At 44.6% G+C, this 23,838-nt stretch overlaps 1 protein-coding gene across 1 annotated transcript; it reads right to left on the bottom strand.

Moving 5' to 3' along the window:
* Positions 1-946: 946 nt before the first annotated feature.
* NAGA (alpha-N-acetylgalactosaminidase) lies at positions 947-22,296 on the bottom strand. The gene is made up of 9 exons (XM_080971916.1): positions 22,142-22,296; positions 12,877-13,054; positions 10,417-10,591; positions 7,376-7,553; positions 6,308-6,402; positions 4,951-5,112; positions 3,439-3,636; positions 2,807-2,950; positions 947-1,969 (listed from the first exon to the last, which is right to left on the bottom strand). Exons 2-9 carry the CDS (start codon positions 13,029-13,031, stop codon positions 1,787-1,789), a joined length of 1,290 nt encoding a protein of 429 aa, XP_080828042.1. The 5' UTR covers positions 13,032-13,054; positions 22,142-22,296; the 3' UTR covers positions 947-1,786.
* Between the last annotated feature and the right edge of the window lie 1,542 nt (positions 22,297-23,838).

A 23,838-nucleotide genomic window follows, 5' to 3' on the forward strand; every position in this document is an offset into this window, starting at 1 on the left:
TCGTTTTTCATTTTGACAAATAAAAAATGATTGCAGAAGGTAAAATGATAGTGGTGACAGCTGGCTCATCAAGTGGTAGCCTATAATATTCATGTTAGATTGTGGCTGCCACCAGTTTGAAACACCTTTGGTAACCTGTAGTTTTCATTGCTATACAGCACGTGCAGGACCCTACATTAGTCAAAGGAGATGCTGAGTTCACTAAACCCTAATTTGAGTATGTCTGACTAAGTTGCATTGTGGATCCTAACAAACTGCTGCAAAAATAATAGCTTGCATATGGAATCTGCTCCTGTGCCTTGCTTTGATTAGCATGCCACTCCTGGCTTTTTTAAAATAGCATGTTGGGGAAATGCTCTTAAAACAGATCTAAATCTACTTATTTTGCATATCTCCCGTCCCCTCCACAGATGACAATAGGAAGATAGCGGCCATCCTGAAATCTGTCACCCCAAGTTACTGCCTCTTTTGGATAAGGTTGCCCTTCTTAGATTTCTGGGGTGTATTTTATAGCAGCTTTACCAGTCCCAAAGGCTCCTTCAGCTCCAGTTCTGCCTCTGTACAACTGAAGTTTCCCACTGTTACACTTCCACCTTTTTTACCTCGTATAAACGTATTGAATAAATAACCACCCCATAAGAAAAAAAATTGGGTGGCTCACAAAGTAAATGAAATGAAAACTTTAAAAAATGTTATAGTTCATTTTAGCCTAAGAAGTTAAAACAGAGGCTGAGATTATAAAACAAGTCTTTATTTTATTTCACAAAATTTATATACTGCTTGTTTTTTAAAAAATCAACAACCCTGATTTAAAGTCATAAAAGACTTGCATGAACATCTGTGTGTACAATTAATGTTAATCCATATATACGCGTGTTTCCTATAACAATTTTGTAATAGGTGAGGTTGCCTTTAGCCCAAGAATAGCCTTTGAATAACAGGTTGGGGGGGGGGGGGACAGAAGAAGTGTGTTGCCTTTGCTTCCAGGAAGTTGAACCAGATGGATCTGTTGTCTGAAATAGAAGGGCACTGATATTCCTAAAACCCAAAACTGTTCAGCAACGTGATAAATCCTTCCTGAATGCATGCAAGCCTATTTTGACTGTTTCCATAAGTTGCCTTGCTGATATGCTAGCATGTCAAGGAAAAGACTAACTAGATCCCTGTGACCTGAAATGCTAGCTTTCACAATTGGTACTCTCAGCATGAAGAAAGGATCATAAGAGTGGTGTCTACAACTATACATTCAAAGATGTGAATTGCTGTTGTGGGTTCTAGTAGGTCTTGGATATGGATAAGAGTGTTTGGGTGTCTCTCCATGTGCTCCACTATGAAACCTAACTGCCTCAGATACTACAACAGGTAAAATACTTGCAGCATGGAGGAGAAAAGAAAGAAGAAAATGGTTAATTTGAAGCTTAATTAGATTTTTTCAGACCAATTTTGGAAAATTCCAGGCAAGTTAGTTTTCACTGACATGAATATCTTAAATTTCCATATACTGTTTTAAGATGATCTAAACTTCAATTTCCAATGATTTCAAAGCCTTTGGCTACCGTTAAGGCTGCAACTCTGTGGTGCAAGTTAAGACTTAACTTCCAAGTGGATCTATAGAATCAGGCAGTAGCACCTTGGAGGTAAATGGTGCATTGTCTCAGTTTTTACACTGCATGTGTAAAATCCCCCTTCTGACCCCACCCACCTGCCCCACTTTGAGGTGCCATCACTTTCGCACCTGGCCTGACTTGCTGAGAAATCGTAGCAGCTAGCGATTGGCCTTTTGGCATCACATGGCAGAAGGATGGAACTTCCTGGCTTCAGGCAGCTGCTTCACAAAGCTGGACGGCTGGCCAAGGTATGTTGTTGGGTAGACAAACCACATGACTACTCCAGAGGGGTTAATGACCACTGTGAAGTTATCGGCAGCCTTCAAGCCAGTGATAATTTGACCACTGTACACATCCTGTGCCTGAAACAGAAGGAATCATTGTGACAGGACATAGTTAACTGTGGGGATGTATATTATACGTATACAGATAAATGAACGAACATGGATACATTGCTTTGAACATACCAGATACAGTTGCTATTTCACAGCCATGATAGCAGACAAATGGAAAAGTGCTAAAGCAATCTACAAGATGGATTTTAAAATGATAGAAAACTTAATTCCCCATCTCACTGTTTTGTGCCACCCCTCCACCTCAAACAAACTCTGATGGTGAGTTTCTGGTTTGCATTATAGCTTGCTGTGCAGTAGTATTCTTGATACTGCTGCAAATGCACAGCTCACTGGTAAAAGAAGCAACAAGGATATGGTCACCTTTAAAAAATGTAAATTGTGGTGAAGGCTGCTCTGTGGGGCAAATGCACCATGGGTAAAGAGCTCCATGCTAATTTTAACTCCGCTATCTGCCCCAAACACAAAAGACAAACATTTGCATGGCCAAATCACAAATCTGTGGGCCATGCAGAGAAGCAACACCAGTGTGGCTCTATTCAAAGCACTTATTACATTGCTGCTCTGTTGTGTCTATCCACCAGGCCTAATCCAAGGTAGGCAAGGGGAAGATGAATGCTAGAGGGAGGGGCCTCAAGGTTGGAAGGCTGAGAGTGAGATTTCTCCATGGTAATGCAGAGACTCTTTGAGACACGCCATTAACATACAGGTTCTTGAAGATGATGTGTGTGGAGTCTGCACCCCAAAGGCCTCCTTCCTCCCTCTACACAGGACAGGAAGCAGCCCTGCTGGTGTGCAAGGATAGGGACTACTCCAAGATACTGATAAGCCTTGTCTCTTTCTTACCTCATACACAGCATTCTGGGTAAAATTGAAGTGGGTGAGGGACGCGGTGTAGCGATACGGCATGTCTGTCCTCCGACTGAAGAAAACCAGAGCGTTGGCTGACTGGGAAAGGGGGCGCAGGAACACCTCTATGCGAGATTTCTCCTACAAAAGCAGATTGAAGTTACGTGCCAGTAACGGGAACACTCCTCTGGGACACACAAGGAATTGAGGAAGCTGCCTTATACTGGATCAGGCCATTGGTCCATCTGCCTCAGTATTATCTACACAGACTGGCAGTGTTTCAGACAGAAATCTACCCTAGCTCTCCCTAGAGATACCAGGGATTGAACACTGCAAATTGTTAAGTGGCTGGAAACGGGATATTGTTACCAATAGCAAACAGTGCTCGGTACGGTCTAAATTGTAGGTCTACTTCTGTAAATACGCTGCAGAAAAAAGTGCACAAGAGTCTAACTGCACCCTTTAAGATTATATGCCTTGGAAGAAAGTCAGGATATAAAATGAACTACCCACATTTGGCTCAAGTTACCACTCCCCCTCAGATCAAAAAGCAGAAGACAGCACTCCCAGCTCCAAAGGTTTACAGGCTATGCTTATCTATTGAGCTACAGGATCCAGTCCTTCCCTACCTGAAGGATTCTGCGTCCTTGAATTCCCAGGGGATCTTGGTTAATTTTGATCATCAGTTTGTTCTGTAGAATTTCTCGTGCTTGCTCAGAAATGGTGCGGAGGTCCGTGGACATGAAAAGGGGAGCAGCCATGACAGTCCATAAGGCCATTTGGGAGCGGGACTGTTCATAGCTGAGGCCAAAGTTTCCAATGATTAGCTGCAGGACAAAGAAGGAGGTTGAAACTAAGGATGAGATTGAAGTGAAGGATGAAAGTAAAAGGAGGTGCTGGCTTGATTCAGAGAAGGCTCTGGTTCAGTATTTGTCAACTTTGCTTCCTGGGATGCTGCTGGTCTACAACTTCCATCATCCTCAGCCAGCTTAAACAATGGTCAGGGATGATGGGAGTTGTAGTCCAACACCATCTTGGGACCTGAGGTTGAAGAACATTGCTCCAGTTCACTGAACAGAAATCAGAAAAGCTAGTTCACTTCACTGTGATTGGGCAGACGTGTTTCTTTTTTCCAGTCATCAAACCTGCATTAAAATCTATAAATATCTGGTTTAAAATCACAATACAATTTGCTTTGAATTGGAGGATGTGAAATATTAGTCTCTCTCAGCAGCACTTCTGTACAGCATGTTCTGAGAAATGTTGTTTTAAAAGGTAAATCTAGTCTAGGCGCTGCATGCACAGGCCACTAGGACTATATCAGTGGCATGCAGTGAAATTTTTCATAGGGGAACAGTTAGGGCCAGAGGTGCTAGCTTGCGAGGGACATGGGGGGTCGATGCCATGTGTGTGATGTTGTGAAGTCCTGATGTTGCACACATGGGCAACAGGCCTCCCTAAGCCAGGCAGAAGCTTCCTGGGCTTTGGGAAGGAGGCACCAGGCGAACATTTAGGGGACTAGCATAGTTCCCTTAGTCCAATGACCGCACACCGCTGGACTATATGCACATCACCAATTGGACATGTTTCTAAAGATGTTCTAAGATATATTTTCAGCGACCAAGTGCTCAAGATCAGAAATGGCTGCCATGCACAGCATCCAGGGAACTCACAGTTTACTGTAAATTTTGAAGGCTCGAAAGAAAAAACCTGAAAACGGGTGGAGACTGGTAAACATTTCAGAAGCCATAAAATCTGTATGTTTGCATGAAGATGAGAGATTTCTTGGGGGAGGGAAGTTCTGTGTCATGCGGAACTCTTTGACTCTCCACACCTTACAGAATAAATGATGCAACATATGTTTATTTGCAAAACATTTAGAGGTCACAGAAGGGAAGGCTATAAACAACCCAGGGTAGAAGGATGGGGATTGCAGTAGACTGAAGGATTCTCAAAAAGAAACACAAAAGCCAGCTAAATCACTTAACTTACAGGCTTCAGCCCTTCTACGCAAGATGTTGAGAGCAGAGGAATTCCTGCCAACAAGAGTCTCTGCTGCATCTTTCTAACTTTAGAAATCCTGAGACAGTCTCTCTCCCTCTCTCCTAGCTTTCATGTTAAGCTCCTCAATTCAGCATTACCATGTCTGGGTCGTTCCAATGGCCAGGGCCAGACCCTGGCTGAAGTGCATCCTGATTGGCCGAGAACCAATCCACTATGGAGAGGACACTCTCCCAAGAGTCTTGTATATCACCATAGTTTCGCCAGAGATTACATATGTTTGCCAGGAGTGTGTAGTTCACCTGGAAAAAAGATGTGAAATGAGTTATTTACCAATAGAGCTGTACACTTTACCCTTTGGAGAAACAGAGGGCGAGGTGCAGTTTTTCTAGCGTTAGAAATTCTGAGACCATCTCTCTTCTAGCTTCAATGTTAATCTCCTCTGCTCAACATCACCATGTCTAGGTCACTCCAACCTGGTGCCCTCCAGATGTTTTGGACTACAATTCCCATAAGCCCCAGCCAGCACAAAAAGTATGGGGAAACTGACCACAAATAGTAATATTGCACCCTGAAGCAGTATCCCAAAACAGGTGCTGCAAACTAGGATTATCAACAGACAGAAATGGTGCCAATAGATGATCCAGCCATGCTTTTTTCAACTGGCCAACTAACTAGTCCAGCACTCTCTGTCCCACACGGCCAACAAGAAGCCCATGGGAAGCTCACATTGGCAGATAATGTCCTCCTCTTCTTTTCCCTAATAGCTCAATGTTTCTCAAACTTGCATCTCCAGCTGTGGATGGACTACAACTCCCATCATTCCTAACTAGCAGAAGCAGTGGTCAGGGCTGATGGGAATTGTAGTCCAAAAACAGCTTGAGACCCAAGTTTGGGAAACACTGTTCTAGTTACTGTACTCCGCTTGGACAAAACCACTCAAAGAGAAACCACTTTTTGGCTAATTTACACTGTAAAAATAAAATAAAAAGCAGTGTGCGTGTTGGACTTAGGTCAGTTACTAACCCCTGGTCAGCCATGAAGCCTACTGGAGGATCTTCAGCTAGTCATCAACTACCAGCTTAATTTACCTCACAAGGTTATTGTGAGGATAATATAGGGGGAATCAAAATAACCTATCCTGATCTTGAAGGAGACACAAACTATCATAGATGTTGTCCTGGAGGCTTTTTATTCTACCCCTCCCCTCGCCCCTATGGTTGCCTTTGTGGATATGGAATGATGAGTCAGGGAGGACTGAGGTCTTGCTCCTTGTCAGCTGAGCTGTTTCCAGAGTGCTTACAAAAGTGTAGCACAAGGTCAGACTGGAAGTCTTGCCTGTCTCTTATCAGCTTAAGAAGCATTTGATTGGTGGCCAGTGGTGGGCAATGATTTGTGGATCCCTGCTCACTCCACCCAAATTGTCAAAATTCTGAACATGCTTTAAAGGACCGAGGAGGTGACCTCAGCCCCAAAGCCTCTTCAGCAAGGCCTCACCTTGGGCGGAAGTCCCCCTCGATAGGCTGGCCAGCTACAGGAATAGGCAATGGGGCGGCCTGTTGCGTTCAGAGCACTGGACATTCTAGGATAACCTTTTAGGGATAAAGAATATTCATCATTTGAAAACTGAGCAAGTTGCAAGGGGGCAGGCATGGAAACTGGAAAACAAGAAAATCTATTTGGGTTCCAAGGATAATTCTGGTGAGGTACACAATGCCGTCTCCTGTATTCTTGCCCTTGTGATTACTTGGATCCAATTGAAACCCCACAATAAAAAACACAACATGAGGCATATTGTGTGTTTTATAGATATAACTCAGAAATCAAGTTATTTCCCTCCCCACTCCGTTTTTTAAATGAAAAAAAAAATGCCTTTCAGTTAGCATGTTTTTAAAGATGGCCATGATTCTGGTTTAAAAAGAATATCTAGACATAACATGATATCCAGTGTTAGTGACAGAACAGACCCACTGAAATCAATAAACTTGTTCACTTATTTAAATGAGTCTACCCTGACAATGATTTAGATAGCACCCTTATAACACGATTGTATTAAATTCAGATTTCCTCTTAAACCAGATTTAAATAATAATAATAATGAATGACACCTTGTGTAACTAACACACACACACACACACACACACACACACACACACACACAGTGGTACCTCGGGTTAAAAACTTAATTCGTTCTGGAGGTCCGTTCTTAACCTGAAACTGTTCTTAACCTGAAGCACCACTTTAGCTAATGGGGCCTCCTGCTGCTGCCGCACCACCGCAGCACAATTTCTGTTCTCATCCTGAAGCAAAGTTCTTAACCTGAGGTACTATTTCTGGGTTAGTGGAGTCTGTAACCTGAAGCGTATGTAACCTGAAGCGTATGTAACCCGAGATACCACTGTATCTGAGAAACACACAGATCAAAAGCGGATTCAAATAAATTTTTTATCAGCAAGATCAAGATCAAGCAGCCGGGGTCAGTCTAGGCCCAGGCATGATGGAGATGGAGCACTGAAGGGGGCAGGATAAAGCGAACAGAGGCAATGAGGAAGCCTCAGTCCTTACCTTTAGCCTGCTGACATGCTGAAGAATAGCAGCCATCCAGCTTCAGCATATCCACTCCCCACTGGGCAAATGTCGAGGCATCTTGCTCAATCCAGTCCAGCGTTGTGCCGGGATACCCTGCACAAGTATGGGTGCCTAAGTCACCGTAGATGCCGAGCTTCAGGCCCCGGGCATGCACCTACAAAAAGAAAGAAGAACTTGAAAGATGGACGGGGACTCCCATGGACAAACTGTAATGTCGACCAGTCAAAGCAGCTGGTGGGTTGCCATGCTTGAGTGTCTTTCCCCATTTTTATTTATTTACTTTTATTCTATTTCTACCCCGCTTTTCACTCAAATAAATCCCAAAGCGGCTTACAAACAAAAGATAAAAATTACATAATGAAACATCACAATGAAATACAGCATAAATCGCATAAAATACTTAACAAATCATCAGCAAAACCATCGCAAATCACAAATAAAGCAATTACCCTCTATTAACAAAACAACTAAAAAAAAAGCTAAACATCAGTGTTACACCAAAAATCATATTATAGGATTCTTTTTTTAAAGAATCATTTTTATTGATTTTCCAATAAAAACATCCAATTAAATATCCAATCATAATACTTGAATTAAAAAATAATAAAGTAAAATAAAAATATCAAATTATAGTCCAATTTGTATTTATTAATTAAAAATCATATTATAGGATTCACAAAGTACTACAGCGTTCATATCTATAAAATAATATTAACAGCATTTTTAAAAAGCAACAAAACAAACAAATACCAGCTGAATTTGTACACATGCTCTCCCCTCTGCCATGACTCATAAACTATCATTCTATTCAATGCATCAAAATACACCTGCACATAATGTTCCTGGCAGCAACTCCCTTCTGAAGGATCCTTGCGATGGAGGTGGTCAGCACAAAGACTCTCTACCCTCGCATACTTTCTGCCACTATGACACTTCCATTTTGATAACAGAAAAATGGAATACCAGATTTGCAATTTGGAGGTTAGGGGATACTCTGGAGTGTGTTTAACTATGATTAAAAATATCATTAGTTAACATAGCTACATGATCAGTGTGGGAACGATAAAATACTTGTAAAATCAGATTCGGCCCTTAAAACCTGTTTCCAGTTTTCTTAGGGAAAACGCCTTAATATTATTACACAGATGGTATAGGACTTCTTTGCAAATGTCAAAAATGTTTTATTTCCGCATCAGAAAATTCTTTGGAGGGCTTGCAATAAACTTGGTACATATTATCATTTATGGTGGACTGAATGGCAGTTAGTGCAAGATTTTTGGAATTCGATTTTGACAGAACTATTTGTAAAGAAACAATTGTTTATTGTCCAAAATTAATGTTACTGAATATTTTTGATGATACCAACGTCAAAATAATTGGCCTCATATAGGATCTTGGCAGCAGAAAGTTATTACAACTCAATGAAAAACCACCCAAAAGCTTACAGTGGATGCTTGGTACCGCTCACTCTGGAATAGAGCTAATATGGAGAAAATTCCTCATAATTTCCCCATCTCTCACTCGCAGCCCATGTTCAGAGCTTATGGGACCCATATCCAGTGCTAGTTTCTGTTTCTCACTGAGCAGCTGCTGGGAGTCACAGGACTCTGTTTACATTCCAGAGACCTTGCAGTCTCACGGGAAAGGGAGACAGGATGTGATGTTAGTGGTTTCCTGTTTCCTTTGTTCCTTTGTTCAGTTGCTCTCTGCTCTCACAGGGAGAGGATGTATATTTCTTTGCTCTCTGCGTAGCTAGAAAATAAAGCATAACAATGTAGCCCAAACCTCTTGTCTCTTCCACATGCTGTTTTGGGAACTCTGCTGGGACGACATGCCTAAGGCCTTATCAAAGGATCAGGTCGTCAATTAATCGTCGGGAGGCGATTCCGAAGATGAGCCTTATCAGCTCAGTCGAATGGAGATTCCGACATCCAGTACATGCTTTGGGGCTGTTTCGCACAGGACTTTTCTCCTACGCTCAGCGTAGCTCAGAAATGAGCATCAGAACAAAAGAAGTGCTTGCTAGATCACACCAATGGCCCATCTAGTCCAACACTGTGTTCTCACTGTGGCCAACCAAATGCCTGGTCAACCGTGGCCAACTCTCCTGCCCTGTGGTTTCCAGAAAATGGTATTACTGCCTCCAACCACAGAGGGAGAATACAGCCATCATGGCTAGCAACCATTGGTAACCATCCAAGTTAGGGACGGTCGCTGCCTCTTGTGGGAGTGTGTTCCACAGTTTAACTATATGCATTCCCATGACTGCAGAAAGGCAAGCATGAGCCAGGTGGGAACTGGATACAACTAACAGCAAATATTTGTGATTTGGACAGCACCTCCCTGTGGATCCCCCTCCCATCAGATGTCAAGGAGATCAAGAACGACACAAGTTTTAGAAGACATCTAAAGGCAACCCTGTATTGGGAAGTTTTTAATGGTTGATGCTTATGCTTTTTATACGTTCTGAAAGCTGCCCAGAATGGCTGGGGCAACCCAGCCAGATGGGCAGGGTATAAATAATAAAATGATGATGATGATGATAATCATGGGCAACTCTGCCCCCTGAATCCAACAGCTGCCTGGTTCATATTCTGCTTCTCCACATGTCTAGGTTTAGGGATGATGGCCCAAGCAACTGTTGTTATTACCTTTCTTGCCACAATCCAGGTGGGCCGGGAGATCAAGGATGCTAGAATTAAATGAAAGCTGCTTTTGAACTGGAGGGAATGTTCTGCAGGCTACTCTGAATAAGCAAGTTGAAGCCACTGAAGGAAGAGGACCTGGTTGCTTTGGGGACTCGTGATTTCACAAGTTTTTTAGTCCTCACTACTGATGGCTAGAAGGGGATTCTTGTTGATTGACTGATTGAATTTATATACCGCCCTATATCCGCAGGTCTCGGAACGATTCACAGAATCAAATCAATATATAAAAGCACAAAATACATTTTTAAAAACCACGGATGGGAGATGCCCCGGATCTTGCTTCACCATCAGGAGTTATGAATCACTCACGTAATCTGCTAAGGCTTTGATGCCACTAGGGAACCTCTCAGGATCTGGAATCAGCTGCCCTGTTGAATCTCGCTGTTTTGCCATCCAGCAATCGTCTATATTGACATACACATAGCCCAGCTCCCTCCAGCCGTCTGCTGCCAGGCGATCTGCCATGTCCATGAAGAGTTTTTCACTGCCCCACAAAGAGAAAAGCAAGTTAAAAACAACATCCAAGTGACCCTGAACTATTTGTGGCCACAGGGAACAACACGGAAAAGAGCAACCACGCAGGGCTGTACAACCAAGGCAAGCATGCAGTTGCCTATTTTCACCAACAGGTGGCAAGCTTTGCCCATGAGAGCTTCCACAGCTGTACAGTGGTACCTCGCAAGACGAATGCCTCGCAAGACGGAAAACTCGCAAGACGAAAGGGTTTTTGGTTTTTTGAGTTGCTTCGCAAGACGATTTTCCCTATGGGCTTGCTTCGCAAGACGGAAACGTCTTGCAAGTTTGTTTCCTTTTTCTTAAAACCGTTAATACAGTTGCGACTTGACTTCGAGGAGCAACTCATAGCACGCGGTGTGGTAGCCTTTTTTGAGCTTTTTGAAGACTTTGGTGATTTCTGAAGCTTTTCCAAAACTTTTCCAAAACCGTGCTTCGCAAGACAAAAAAATCGCAAGACAAAAAAACTCGCGGAACGAATTAATTTCATCTTGCGAGGCACCACTGTACAACAAATTAAAATGGAAGTTTCGTATTGCATTTCATATTTTATTTTATGTACTTAATGTACAATAACAAAACTCCCTCTCCAATGGTTCTCCTAAACCCATGCCACTGCCACTATTCAGTTTCCTTTCCCCCCTCTGAACACTTACATACGCTTCAGGTTACAGACACTTCAGGTTACAGACTCTGCTAACCCAGAAATAGTACCTTGGGTTAAGAACTTTGCTTCAGGATGAGAACAGAAATTGTGCTCCGGTGGCGCAGCGGCAGCAGGAGGCCCCATTAGCTAAAATGGTGCTTCAGGTTAAGAACAGTTTCAGGTTAAGAATGGACCTCTGGAATGAATTAAGTACTTAACCAGAGGTACCACTGTACAGGCACGGTACAAAGACAGTCATATACAAATGTTAAGTTTAACAAAGCTGTTTATGTTTATTTATTACAAGATTAAGTCCCCAAGCTTCTCTGGTGATTTAAATATAGGATTGTTTCTCTAAATGAGCATATGCTTTGTCAACTTGTTGCTGCCACTTTAAATACCAACTGCTTCTATTCAACTATTAATGTTAATCTAAGACAGCTTTAGCCTGATTGTCCTTTTATCTTCTCCACCTCAGTTGTGCCTGTCATACACAATAACTGAAGGCCGTGCTGGAATCCTCTTTTTCCAACCCTTTTCTGTGGGTTTGTCTTGTTGTGCCCCGGATATCTTCCCTCTGGCTTTCGTACCAGACACCGTCTTACTGAAAAGTCTAAAGTTTCACCTAGCAAGTGAGTTATATATTCCTTCTCTCCTTCTTTAGCATACCGAGAATTTGAACATACAGATGCCAGTTCAGGCCTCAAGCAACAGTTAAACTGACTTTGTCCAGACCAGACAAAAACTTCCCACATCAAACACAATGTGCATTACAAATAAATGTGCGTTACAATGCCAACGTCAGAATACATTACACAGTATTAAATCTTTATTCAAATAAACAAGATTTCTTAGCAAGCACTTGAACATAATGTTGTATTATCCAGCAGTGCTCTTCCTCATGGTCAAGATCCTTCTAATGTTTACACAGAAGTAAACTCCACTCAGCAAACATCCCTCCCAATGTAAAACATAAGCTCGCTGCCCTTTTATTTCTCCACATTGAACATAGCAGAGATGATGTCAGGGGAAATGTGCCTGGCCCTGTCATGAAGTAGTGATTCTGTAAGCAGGTATCGCTGGGTGGGGCCCCTCAGGCAGGTGGTGAGAATTAGTCCCCCAAGTGGGAGCAGGTGATGGGGCTGGCTGGCTGCCAGGATTCCCCAGCCCCTATAAATATTCAAATTAACCTGCCGAGGGGAGGAGAGAACATGTCATAGATGAGACTATTGTTTGATGTTCTGTAGCTGGTGCCAGAGAAGATGTCAATAAGGCCTAATAACCCGTTCGGTGCCTGTAAGTGATTAGTAGGTTGGAGGGAGGACTTGGGAAAGCGACCCCCTCCTTGACAGGCCCGTCAGAATTCATCAAGCCTACCACCAGTTTGTTTGTTTTTTAATGTAAAGTTGAAAAGTGGAGCACAGCTAGTGGGTAGTCAGATGGCAGCATAAAATAGAGATGGACGGAAAGTAAAATGGGCCTTCCTTGAGGCATCCTTCCTGCAAAACAGATCCAGCTTTGTGTGAAATGCAAGGGGACTTCACTCCTCCCCTCCCTTGCCCCTGCCGCACATGTTTAAGCTGCAGAGCTTCCAAGGCTCTTCCACTTACCTGATGCAGTTCTGTGGATCAGTCTTGCAATCAATATTGCAACGGAATCGTTCCCATGCAAGCCACCCCATTGGAGGCGTCCTCATGAGCCCATTCTCCAGGGCCAGGGAGGTGATGACTAAGGCCGCAAGCAGTACAGACGCTATGAGCTTCATGACTACCGATCAATAAATCAATGCTGCAGAGTGAGAGCAAATAATAGTAGTTTTCAATAAGAAGGTTATTGAAGGTAACAGCAACCCCACTCCACAACCCTCTTCGCTTTTTGCTTCACAGCATGCTTCAGTGAAATGAGCAAGTCTCCAATTAACCATGGCTTACTGTCATGTCCAAACCGGTAAATGATGGTAGACCTATTTCGAACAAGCTGAAATCTTGAACTGCCTCAGATTGTGATTTGAGATCTTGGCTCATTTCCAAAGATGATAACCCTAGTTTCCAGGTGTAGGATGGAACACGAAACTACATTTCACTGAGATGGATCACGAAGGGATGAGAGAAGGGGAACAAAGCACTTGTGCACATCTCAGTCTATTAAGCAAAGGTGTAATTATCCGAAGACACCCCTACTTGAACAGTACAATCAGTTGTACAACATGATCCAAACTTTACAGTACAACACATGACTCAAAGTTCTCTCATTCCATCCAAGAGCCTCTAGCTACCACCAGCACAATGCTCTCCTGTGCTATCAGATATTATCTAGATCCCCTGCCTTTCCGATCTGCATAGCCCTTGGAGGATATAGCTGAGTGGATGATCATTTGCCTTGCATTCAGAAGGCCTCTTGTTCAACCCCCCAGCATCTTCAGGTAGAGTTGTGAAAGATTCCTTGTCTGAAATCCTAGATCGCTGCTGCTAATCAATGTAGACAATACAGCACTAGATGGAGCATTGGCCAGACCTGGTGTGAGGCAGCTTCATAGGTTCCAGCCCAGCAGTTCATCATCATATATGCCATCAAATAAATATGAGCCGCCTTCTGGTCCTACTACTCCTGAAGCGCTAAAGTCATTCCAAAGATTGAAACCACACCACAAGGCCAAAGCACATATTGACAAGCAGCCTTGGTCTCAAGGCCAAACAGGTTTGTAAACATCCATGGGAGGATTAGAGGTTAAAGAAAGGCAGGATGCAGCTGTAGTCCCTCCTTGCATAGTGTCTAGTTTGTAGCTTGCAGTTTCGGGATATCTAGGCATGACCTGCCCCAGTTTCTGAAAGTTAGACAAACTTCTGCCTGCAAGCACATGACCTACCACTGAGCCTTCAGAGAAGGGTGTAGCGGGAAGTAACACATGCAGATAATATCTGACAGTATTGGGGAGCAGTAGCAGCTAGTGGGTTCAGGATGGAACGCCCAAGTTTCAGAAAATTAGATAAACTGGTGCAACAGCTACTGAGACAGAAACTGTTTCCTGATGTTCAAGTTTTCCGGTGTAATGTTGTGTGATGCCATATGGCCTAGCTGTCGTGTAGTATCATCTATGCTGCCACAGCCCTATTATGCTTGGCAGAAGAACAGGGTGCTATGCAGTTTCTATCCCAGAGCTGTTGCAGTAGCTCCCCCAGCTGTTACAATGGCTGCTACACAGCCAGGTGGTCACCTAGAATGCAGATATGCCTGAGCTTCATGGAGTTTCAACCACCGCCTTTCTCAGGAGGGGAAGAGTCAGCACAGTGGAGCAGTTGGGAAGCTGCATAGCTCATTTTACATTCCTATCAAGTCAATTACATGGGTCCTGCCTATTTGATCATCCCCAACCAGCCCAGTCCCCATGAATGAGACCACAGCGGTCTTGCAAATATGGAAATGATAAGGAAAACTTGCCCTCTTTATGAAACTCTAAAAAGTCCTGAGTTATTTCAAGAAGAAATCTGAACAATTAGCAACATTCCTCATATCAGCTTCAATGATCCATGTTAAACAGATGATTTTTGAAAAGTATCCCTTTTTCTTTTTTTTTAGTTCAGAGTTTTGCCCCCCTTATTGCAAGAACTCCAAAAGAGAGTCCATTCCTTGCCAGCCTAAGATATTTTCTGCCCCAAGCAGCCGCATCTGAAAAATCCCAGAGATGCACTCCCAGAATTATCTGCAAAGGATCCTGGGGGTAACCTCTTTGATCTCAAGCTGCTTCAGTGCAAATAACTCCCTGGATTTCTTGTGTAGTTGGCCTGATCCTGATTATAATTTCAGTTTCAAATTAATTGAATTTGCAGCCAAAATTATGAGAAATGTTTAATCCTGAAAGGGATCGGACTATCACTTAGACTACTCAACCACACTGACATATGATCCAGGTAAACTCAACAACTCTAAAGAGTAGACAATGTCAAAGGTAAAAAAACTGGGGGTGGCCAAGGAGTCATGAGGTTACTCCTGAATAAAAATAATGTCCCTGTTATCCTTTGGATAATAAACTCTGTACTCAGATAAGAAATGACCTTGAGAATCACTACTCATGGAATGAGTTATTATTATGTTCCATCATAATGGAGGCACCATGCAGATAAAATTCATTTTAAAGAAGATCAACACTTGGAGCTTGTGCAGCTTTTTTTTTTTTTTTATCTCTTAGCTGCTGAGGAGCAAGTGTTGTGCTTAAAACATAGCAGTGTAAATGCAAAACCATCTACTGCTAGACATCAGCTAGTCAATATTTCACTAGAGGTAGCCAGGTGGAGAAGTGGAGCCTTTCTAGAGTGTGGAACAGACTTTCCAACCTGGTGTCCTCCAGACAGTTTAGACTACAACACCCATCAGGCCCAGCCAGCATGGCTAATGGTCAGGAATGATGGGAGTGGCTGGTGTGGCGCAATTACCATAGGTGGAATTACAGAGCAGGAGGATTCATGTATTCCAATCAGCCACTGCTCAATGCAGGATCTGCAGTGCAAGAAACAACTACAGCAAGAGCCCTAACAGAATTATCTCCAGTGACAGAGCATCTACCCCTTTCCCCTGTGAAGGCAGTCAGCTCCCAAGGTTTAGCTGAAATTTACTAGCCCTGCCTTCTGGAAAAACAGAGAATAAGTTTAGAGTACAGGCAACAAACTATTACACAACCATAAGAGTTTGAACACACACACACACACACACACACACACACACACACACACACTACTTGGCTATTACTATTCTAGGTGGGTCAAGAGGATGCAGAAGTCAGCCTGTATTTCAGATGTCACTTCATGAGATCTTACAGCAGTTGCCCTCCCGATGTTCGGAGGACTGTGCTGGCTGGAAATAATAGGAGTTGTAGTCCTAATCATCTGGCGGGCGCTATGTTGGGGAAGGCTGCCTGGCAGGATCTTTCCCAAAATGCAGTTCAGAACGGAAAAAGGTAAAAGGCGGATCAAGACGGATCCTCGTGAATTCATATGATTTTTTCATTCAAATTAAATAAAACCACCATGATACTGTAGACCATGTCTTACTCTGTAGACAGCATCCACTATTTCGTGGGGCCGCAGGGGCGCAAAAACATGGTTAAAAAACACGGATCCTCATGGATCCTCATGATTTTTGCATAAGACCAGCCCAAAGTCACCATCAGATCAAACATCATGGCCATGGGCACAGCATCCACCACAAAAATCATGGATCCACGGTTTCCTGGCCATACCGTGGCTCAAAAACGTGGTTTTGAAGCACGGATCCTCATGTATCCTCACGCTTCTTCCATTGGGCCAACCCAAACTCACTGTCAAATCACATATCATATCCAGGGGCACAGCCTGCACCACAAAAAAATACGGATCCACGGCTTCCTGGCCATACCGTGGCCCAAAAACGTGGTTCCGAAGCATGGATCCTCATGATTTTTGCACAAGATCAGCCCAAAGTCATCATCAGATCAAACATCATGGCCAGGGGCACAGCATCCACCACAAAAATCACAGATCCACGGCTTCCTGGCCATACCGTGGCCCAAAAACGTGGTTCCGAACCACGGATCCTCATGGATCTTCACGCTTTTTGCATTGGGCCACCCCAAACTCACTGTTTAATCACACATCATAGCCAGGAGCACAGCCTGCACCACAAAAATCACGGATCCACGACTTCCTGGCAAATCCATGGCCCGAAAACGTGGTTTTGAAGCATGGATCCTCATGGATCGTCACGCTTTTTGCATTGAGCTACCCTAAACTCACTGTCAAATCACACATCATGTCCAGGGATACAACTTGCACCAAAAAAAACTAGGATCCACAGCTTCCTGGTCATAACACTGTCCAAAAACATGGTTTTGAACCACGGATCCTCATGGATCCTCACACTTTTCGCATTGGGCCAACCCAAACGCACTGTTAAATCACACATCATGTCCAGGGGCACAGCCTGCACCACGAAAATCACGGATCCATGGCTTTCTGGCCACTCCGTGGCCCAAAAACGTGGTTTTGAATCACGGATCCTCATGGATCCTCACACTTTTCGCATTGGGCCAACCCAAACTCACCGTCAGATCACACATCATACCAAGGGGCACAGCCTGCACCACAAAAAACTAGGATCCATGGCTTCCTGGCCATTCCATGGCCAAAAAACGTGGTTTTGAACCACGGATCCTCATGGATCCTCATGCTTTTTGCATTGGGCCAACCCAACCCACTGTCAAATCACACATCATGTCCAGGGGCACAGCCTGCACAACAAAAAACTCGGATCCACGGCTTTTTGCACTAGATCAGCCCAAACTCACCATCAAATCACACATCATGGCCAGGGGCACAACCTGCACCACAAAAATCACGGATCCATGGCTTCCTGGCAACACCGTAGCCCAAAAATGTGGTTTTGAAGCACGGATCCTCATGGATCCTCACACTTTTTGCACTGGGCCACCCCTAAATCACTGTCAAATCACACTTCATGCCATGGGACACAGCTTGCACTGCAAAAAACTCAGATCCACTGGTTCCTGGCCATACCGTGGCCCAAAAACATGGTTTCGAAGCATGGATCCTCATGGATCCTCACGCATTTTCCATTGGGCCAACCCAAACTCACCGTCAAATCACACATCATGGCCAGAGTCACAGCCCGCACCACAAAAAACAAGGATCCACGGCTTCTTGGTCATACCATGGCCCGAAAACGTGGTTTTGAACCACGGATCCTCATGGATCCTCACGCTTTTTGCATTGGGCCAATCCAAACTCACCGTCAAATCACACATCATGTCCAGGGGCACATCCTGCACCACAAGAAACTCAGATCCACAGCTCCCTGGTCATACCGTGGCCCAAAAACATGGTTTTGAAGCGCGGATCCTCATGGATCCTCATGCTTTTTGCATTGGGCCAACCCAAACTCACCATCAAATCACACATCATGGTCATGGGCACAGCCTGCACCACAAAAAACACGGATCCACGGCTTCCTGGCCACTCCATGGCTCAAAAAAGTGGTTTTGAAGCACGGATCCTCATGGATCATCACACTTTTTGCATTGGGGAACCCCAAATTCACCCTTTATTCAAATATCTTGTACATAACCACAGATCTGACCACAAACATCATGGATCTACTGCTTCATGGCCCTGGCCAGATGCTACCCTGGATATATTGGCCAATTTTTAGGTGGGTGTTCTGGGATGGAGGAAACGGAGTCGGCTGAATCTCTATCCATTAAAGATGGGCGTCCAATGGCTGGGCCAGAATAATTTCTGTTTGGTTTGCCAGCTCCCAGCTCTTCATGGGGCACAATAGTCACCTGTAGCCGCCATCAGGAGACCCGGTGTGATCCTGGATGCTTCTGTCTCTATGGAGGAATTGGTCACAAATGTAGCCAAACTGGAATTTTTGAATCTATGTCAGGTTAGGCGATCGGTACCGTACCTGTCCCTTTCCAACCTAGCCATGGTGATCCATGCAGTAGTCACCTGCAGACTAGACTACTTTAACTTTCTGTACACCTGAGCCGGGGAGTGCAGGGTATAAATGTGATAGAGAGAGAGAGAGAGTGAGAGAGAGAGAGAGAGAGATGCAGGGCTACCCTTGAGACTGCTCCAGAAACTCCAAATGGTCTAAAATGCAGATGCATGAGTTCTTACTTGGACTTTGTGGAGAGCCCACATTCAGTTGGTTGTTCATCAGCTGGATTGGCTCCAGGTGGAGTATCGAATCAGGTTCAATGTTTTGGTGCTAATCTTTAAAGCCCTAAACAGTCTGTGACCTTTCTTATCTGTGGGAATTATCTTCCAATACACCCCCCATGAGTGTGACGCTCATCTAACAGCAACCTACTGGTGGTCCCTGGCCCAAAACATATCCAGCTGTCCTCAACCAGAGCCAGAGCCTTTTTGGTGGAACGCTTTGTCTAATGAGACCAGGGCTCAGTGCAATCTATCTCAGTTCTCTCACTTGTCATGGTGAGTGGGCTTGCACATTCCTATGACCCTTGTGAGCGAAGCCATTGGGAATCTCGTACTCACAGCAGGGTCACCCAATGTGGTAAGGTCAAAGAAAATTAAATATGCTCAGAGTCCTGTAGTGATTTCATGCTCTTTATTGCAGCTTGTAAAACAGTGATTGAATTTCCCCCAAAACCTCAGGCTTTTATATACATTATTTACACAATGAGACCCGTCTGACTAGCTGATTCTGCTTCCCTCCTGGAGCCTGATTGGTCTTTTCCTGCAAGCCAATCAGTTCTTGCATTCTAGGATCCTACTTGCCTATTGTTCTAGGATCCAAGCTTAGTACATAACAGGGAAGGAGTTAGACAAAGAATGATCCAAGAAGTCCTCAACGGCAGAGCAGGCGGGTGATAACAAGCAGTGTGTTACAACGGCTCTGATGGCGGATGAAGGCTGCAGCAGATAGGATCCACCAGTTTGTCGTGACTACTCATGCCATCAGAACAGAGCCCTACTGCGAAGACTGTGCGTTGGTCAGCGTGCACTAATCTACACACATAAAACAAATTCACGCACAGGCGTCTTCCAAAAACCAAACCCAACCTCCCCAAACCCTCCCCCCATGGCCATCACTAAATGGCTACGGGGGCAGGAATGTGAAGCCCCTAGTCATGAACCGACACATGGGCGGTCAGTCGTTCTGACTCAAGGAATGAGGCAGTTGAGCAGCTCAGCAGCTGTATCCATGACTGAGCAGCCCTTTTTAGGATCCACTATGCTCACCCTGAAAAGGGGAAGGGGCTGGAAACGGTGCCCTAAACATAGTATGCCTCCCTTTTTCCCTGACTGGATTCCCCAGGTGGAATCTCTTTTCCCATAGTTTGAATCCATTATTCTGCATCCTAGTCTCTAGAACAGCAGAAAACAAGCTTGCTCCCTCTTCAACATGACATCCCTTCAAATATTTAAACATGGCTATCATGTCACTCCTTAATCTTCTCTTCTCTAGATTAAACAAATCCAGCTCCCTAAGTCTCTCCTCATAGGGCTTGGATTCCAGACCTTTTACATTTTGGTCACCCTCCTCTGGACATGCTCCAACTTGACAATATCCTTCTTCAACTGGACACAGTATTTCAGGTGTGGTCTGACCAACCAACCAGAATAGTGTGGTAGCATTCCTTCACTTGATCTAGACACTATACTCCTATTGATGCAGCCCAGAATTGCATTGGCATTCTTAGCTGCCACATCACACTATTGACTCATATTCAGCTTGTGGTCGACTAAGACTCCCAGGTCCCTTTCACAGGTACTGTTGTCAAGCCAAGTGTCCCCCACCTGTGCATTTCATTTTTTCTATCCAGGTGTAGTACCTTACATTTCTCCCTATTGAACTCCATATTGTTGGTTTTGGCCCAGCTCTCTAGGCTATTCAGGTCATTTTGAATTCTGACCCTGTCCTCTGGTGTATTAGCAACCCCTCCCAGTTTGCAGTCATTTGCAAATTTGATTAGCACACCCTCTATTCCATCATCCAAATCATTTATAAAAATATTGAATAGCACCAGGCCCAGGACAGAACCTTGTGGAACCCCAATAGTCATTTTTTCCCAGGATGAAGGTGAGCCACTGATGAGCACTCTTTGGGTTCAGCCCGTCAACCAATTACAAATCCACCCAACAGTAGCTTTGTCTAGCCCACATTTTACTAGTTGTTTTGCAATAATATCATGGGGGACCTTTTCAAAGGCCTTACTGAAGTCAAGGTAAGCTGCTACAAGGGAAAGCAGGATTGTACCGTATTTTTCGCCCCATAGGGTGCACCTAGTTTTCAGGGGGGGAAATCAAGGGGAAAAATATGATCCCCCCCCCCCCGCGCAGCTCTGGGAGCAGTGGACAGGCTGCACGCAGCCTGTGCGCTACTCCAAGACCTTCTCCCTGCTTTTGCGGGAGGTGGCGGAATTCCCCCACCTCCCGCAAAAGCCCACAGGAGCCGTGCGCGACTCCTACGGGCTTTTCGACCAGGAGGGAAAAGGGACTGAAATGGCCAGTCAGTCCCTTCTCCCTCCTCGGGGAAAAGCCCCCAAGAGCGGCGTGCTCTTCAAAGGGTGCACGGCTCCTGCGGGCTTTTCTAGGAGGTGGGGGAATTCCCCCACCTCCTAGAAAAGCCAGCAGAAGCCGCGGAGCCCCTTTAAAGAGCGCACGGCTTTTGCCTGCTTTTGCAGGAGGTGGGGGAATTCTTTCATCTCCCGCAAAAGCCCACAGGAGGGAGAAGGGACGGACTCCGACAGTCTGTCCCTTCTCCCTCCTTGGGGAAAAGCCCCCAAGAGCTGCGCGCTCTTTAAAGGCTGCGCGGCTCTTGCGGGCTTTTCTGCGAGGTGGGGGAATTCCTCCACCTCCTAGAAAAGCCAGCAAAGCCGCGCAGCCCCTTTAAAGAGCGCACGGCTTTTTCCTGCTTTTACGGGAGGTGGGGGAATTCCCCCATCTCCCGCAAAAGCCCACAGGAGGGTTGGAGAGTAGCGGGAAGGCGTCGCGTGCCTTCCCACTGCCCCCCATCCTCTGGGGCTGGCGATGGGGGAAGCGCTTTTATCCGCCTTTTATCCAGACCCGTTAAGAACTTTGCTAAAGGCAAAGCGATGCATTGACTTGGGGGGAGGGGGAGCATAACTACGGCATTATTGGCTGTTCACACTTTGTGTTGTTCCTTGTCACGTTCTGGAGACAAGATTCTGATCGCAGAGAAGAGAGACAGTTCATTCTCAAGAGAAACGGGTAATCCCGGTAACCTCCCCCCCGCCCCCGCTCAGCTTCCCTGTCTCCCAGCCGGGGATCCCCAGCAAAACATTCACCTCTCCAACCCGCCAGACAACGACTCCCGGTCAAATCCCGCGCTTACCATGCACGACTGCGAGCCACACTTGAGCATAGACGACCACACCAGGTGCAAGGACGAAGGCTCAGGAGAGGGGGCTGCAAACCGCGTGCTTCCGGCTTTCTACTGGTCACATGACCAGCTGACCAGCTTTGCGAGCCTGCTGATCTGAGTCCTAGTAGCACCGAGGTTTGTTGGCTGCAAGCAAATGAGGAAGCGGCAGCAGCAGCTCGGGGATGGGGCGGGCTCAGTCGGCTTGCTCAGGGTGGCATATATGGCAAAGCTTACTCAGCGCAGGAGAAGACGGAATAAAGGACTGAAATTCGTGCATCTCGCCCCCACAATAATAAACATTGCTCCCTCCAAGCCATACCTCCCTCTTAGGGCTGCCATACGACCGGATTATCCCGGACATCAACGGGATTTCAAAGGCGGAATTGATGTACTGGGGGGAATTTCCGAAAGGCGGCGCTTTGTCCTGGATATTAGGCTAGCTAGTCGATCGAAAAATCTCGGGGTTTGTATTAAAAAAACAACAACCCTCAACCTGGGGTGTCCTAGTTTTTACTTTTTGAAATATGGCAACCCTGCCAGGAGACTGTGCCCTTTTCCAGATGCTTTAGCAACATACCCGCCTCAAAACTTCCTTCTCCCGCTTTATTTATTTTTGCGCGAGGCAGGTGTGGGAGCGTCGTCTTCTAACTAAACAAAAAACAAACAAAAAAACCCTTGTCTCCGAAGTGATTGGATGAGGCGCCCAACACATTGCCTCAGGGGATGGCTCCTGGCTTTTATTCGGCATTAAGCATCCATCCAAGTAAAACAAGCGTATGATTAAAAATCAAATCAAATCGATCTACCATTTGCCCGATAATAAATGTTGGAAATGTAAAGAAACTGAAGGTACATTTTTTCACCTTTGGTGGACGTGCCCAAAGATTAAGGCTTTCTGGGAAATGATATATAATGAATTTAAAAAGGTATTCAAATATACCTTCCCCAAGAAACCAGAGGCCTTTCTCCTGGGCATAGTCGGCCAAATGGTGTTAAAAAAGGATAGAACTTTCTTTATGTATGCAACAACAGCAGCAAGAATACTCATCGCAAAGTATTGGAAGACACAAGAACTTCCCACGCTGGAGGAATGGCAGATGAAACTGATGGACTATATGGAACTGGCGGAAATGACTGGCAGAATCCGTGACCAGGGAGAAGAGTCGGTGGAGGAAGATTGGAAGAAATTCAAAGATTATCTACAGAAACACTGCAAAATTAAAGAATGTTAGAGTGATGTTGGATTGAAAATAAGTGGTTTCCAGCTGTACAGGATAAAGTTATGGATAGACTAAGATTAAAGATTAGGATTAAAGAAGTTTAAGGAAATGGAAATTTGGTACCTAAGAGGTAAAATTTTAATGCTATATTACATTAAGATTAAAGATTGGGATTAAAAAAGTGGAAAAGAAATTGCTGGACAAACAATTTGGACTGGAATACAAAAGAGGGAGGTATGAGGAAGTCCAGAAAATAAGTAAACTTAAAAACGGAAATGAAAAGGTGATATTGTTTTTAATTGTTCTGTTTCTTTTTTTTTTTTTTCTGTTCTCTGTGTTTTTTTTTTGTTTTTTTTGGATTATGTACTGTGTAGTTGTGTATTTCTTTTTTATGTTTTTCTGTTTAACTTTTTACTGAAACCTTAATAAAAATCATTTAAAAAATAA

Source organism: Podarcis pityusensis, assembly GCF_964106645.2.
Source record: "Podarcis pityusensis genome assembly, chromosome: 10".
Lineage (NCBI taxonomy): Eukaryota > Metazoa > Chordata > Lepidosauria > Squamata > Lacertidae > Podarcis > Podarcis pityusensis.

Excerpts from the sequence above, each read along its gene's own strand:
- NAGA (XM_080971916.1), bottom strand. The coding sequence starts at position 13,031 with ATGAAGCTCATAGCGTCTGTACTGCTTGCGGCCTTAGTCATCACCTCC. Across the intron at positions 7,554-10,416 it reads TCAAAGCCTTAGCAGATTAC|GTGCATGCCCGGGGCCTGAA; the intron begins GTGAGTGATTCA and ends TTCTTTTTGTAG. Across the intron at positions 2,951-3,438 it reads AAGGACGCAGAATCCTTCAG|GAGAAATCTCGCATAGAGGT; the intron begins GTAGGGAAGGAC and ends CTGCTTTTGTAG.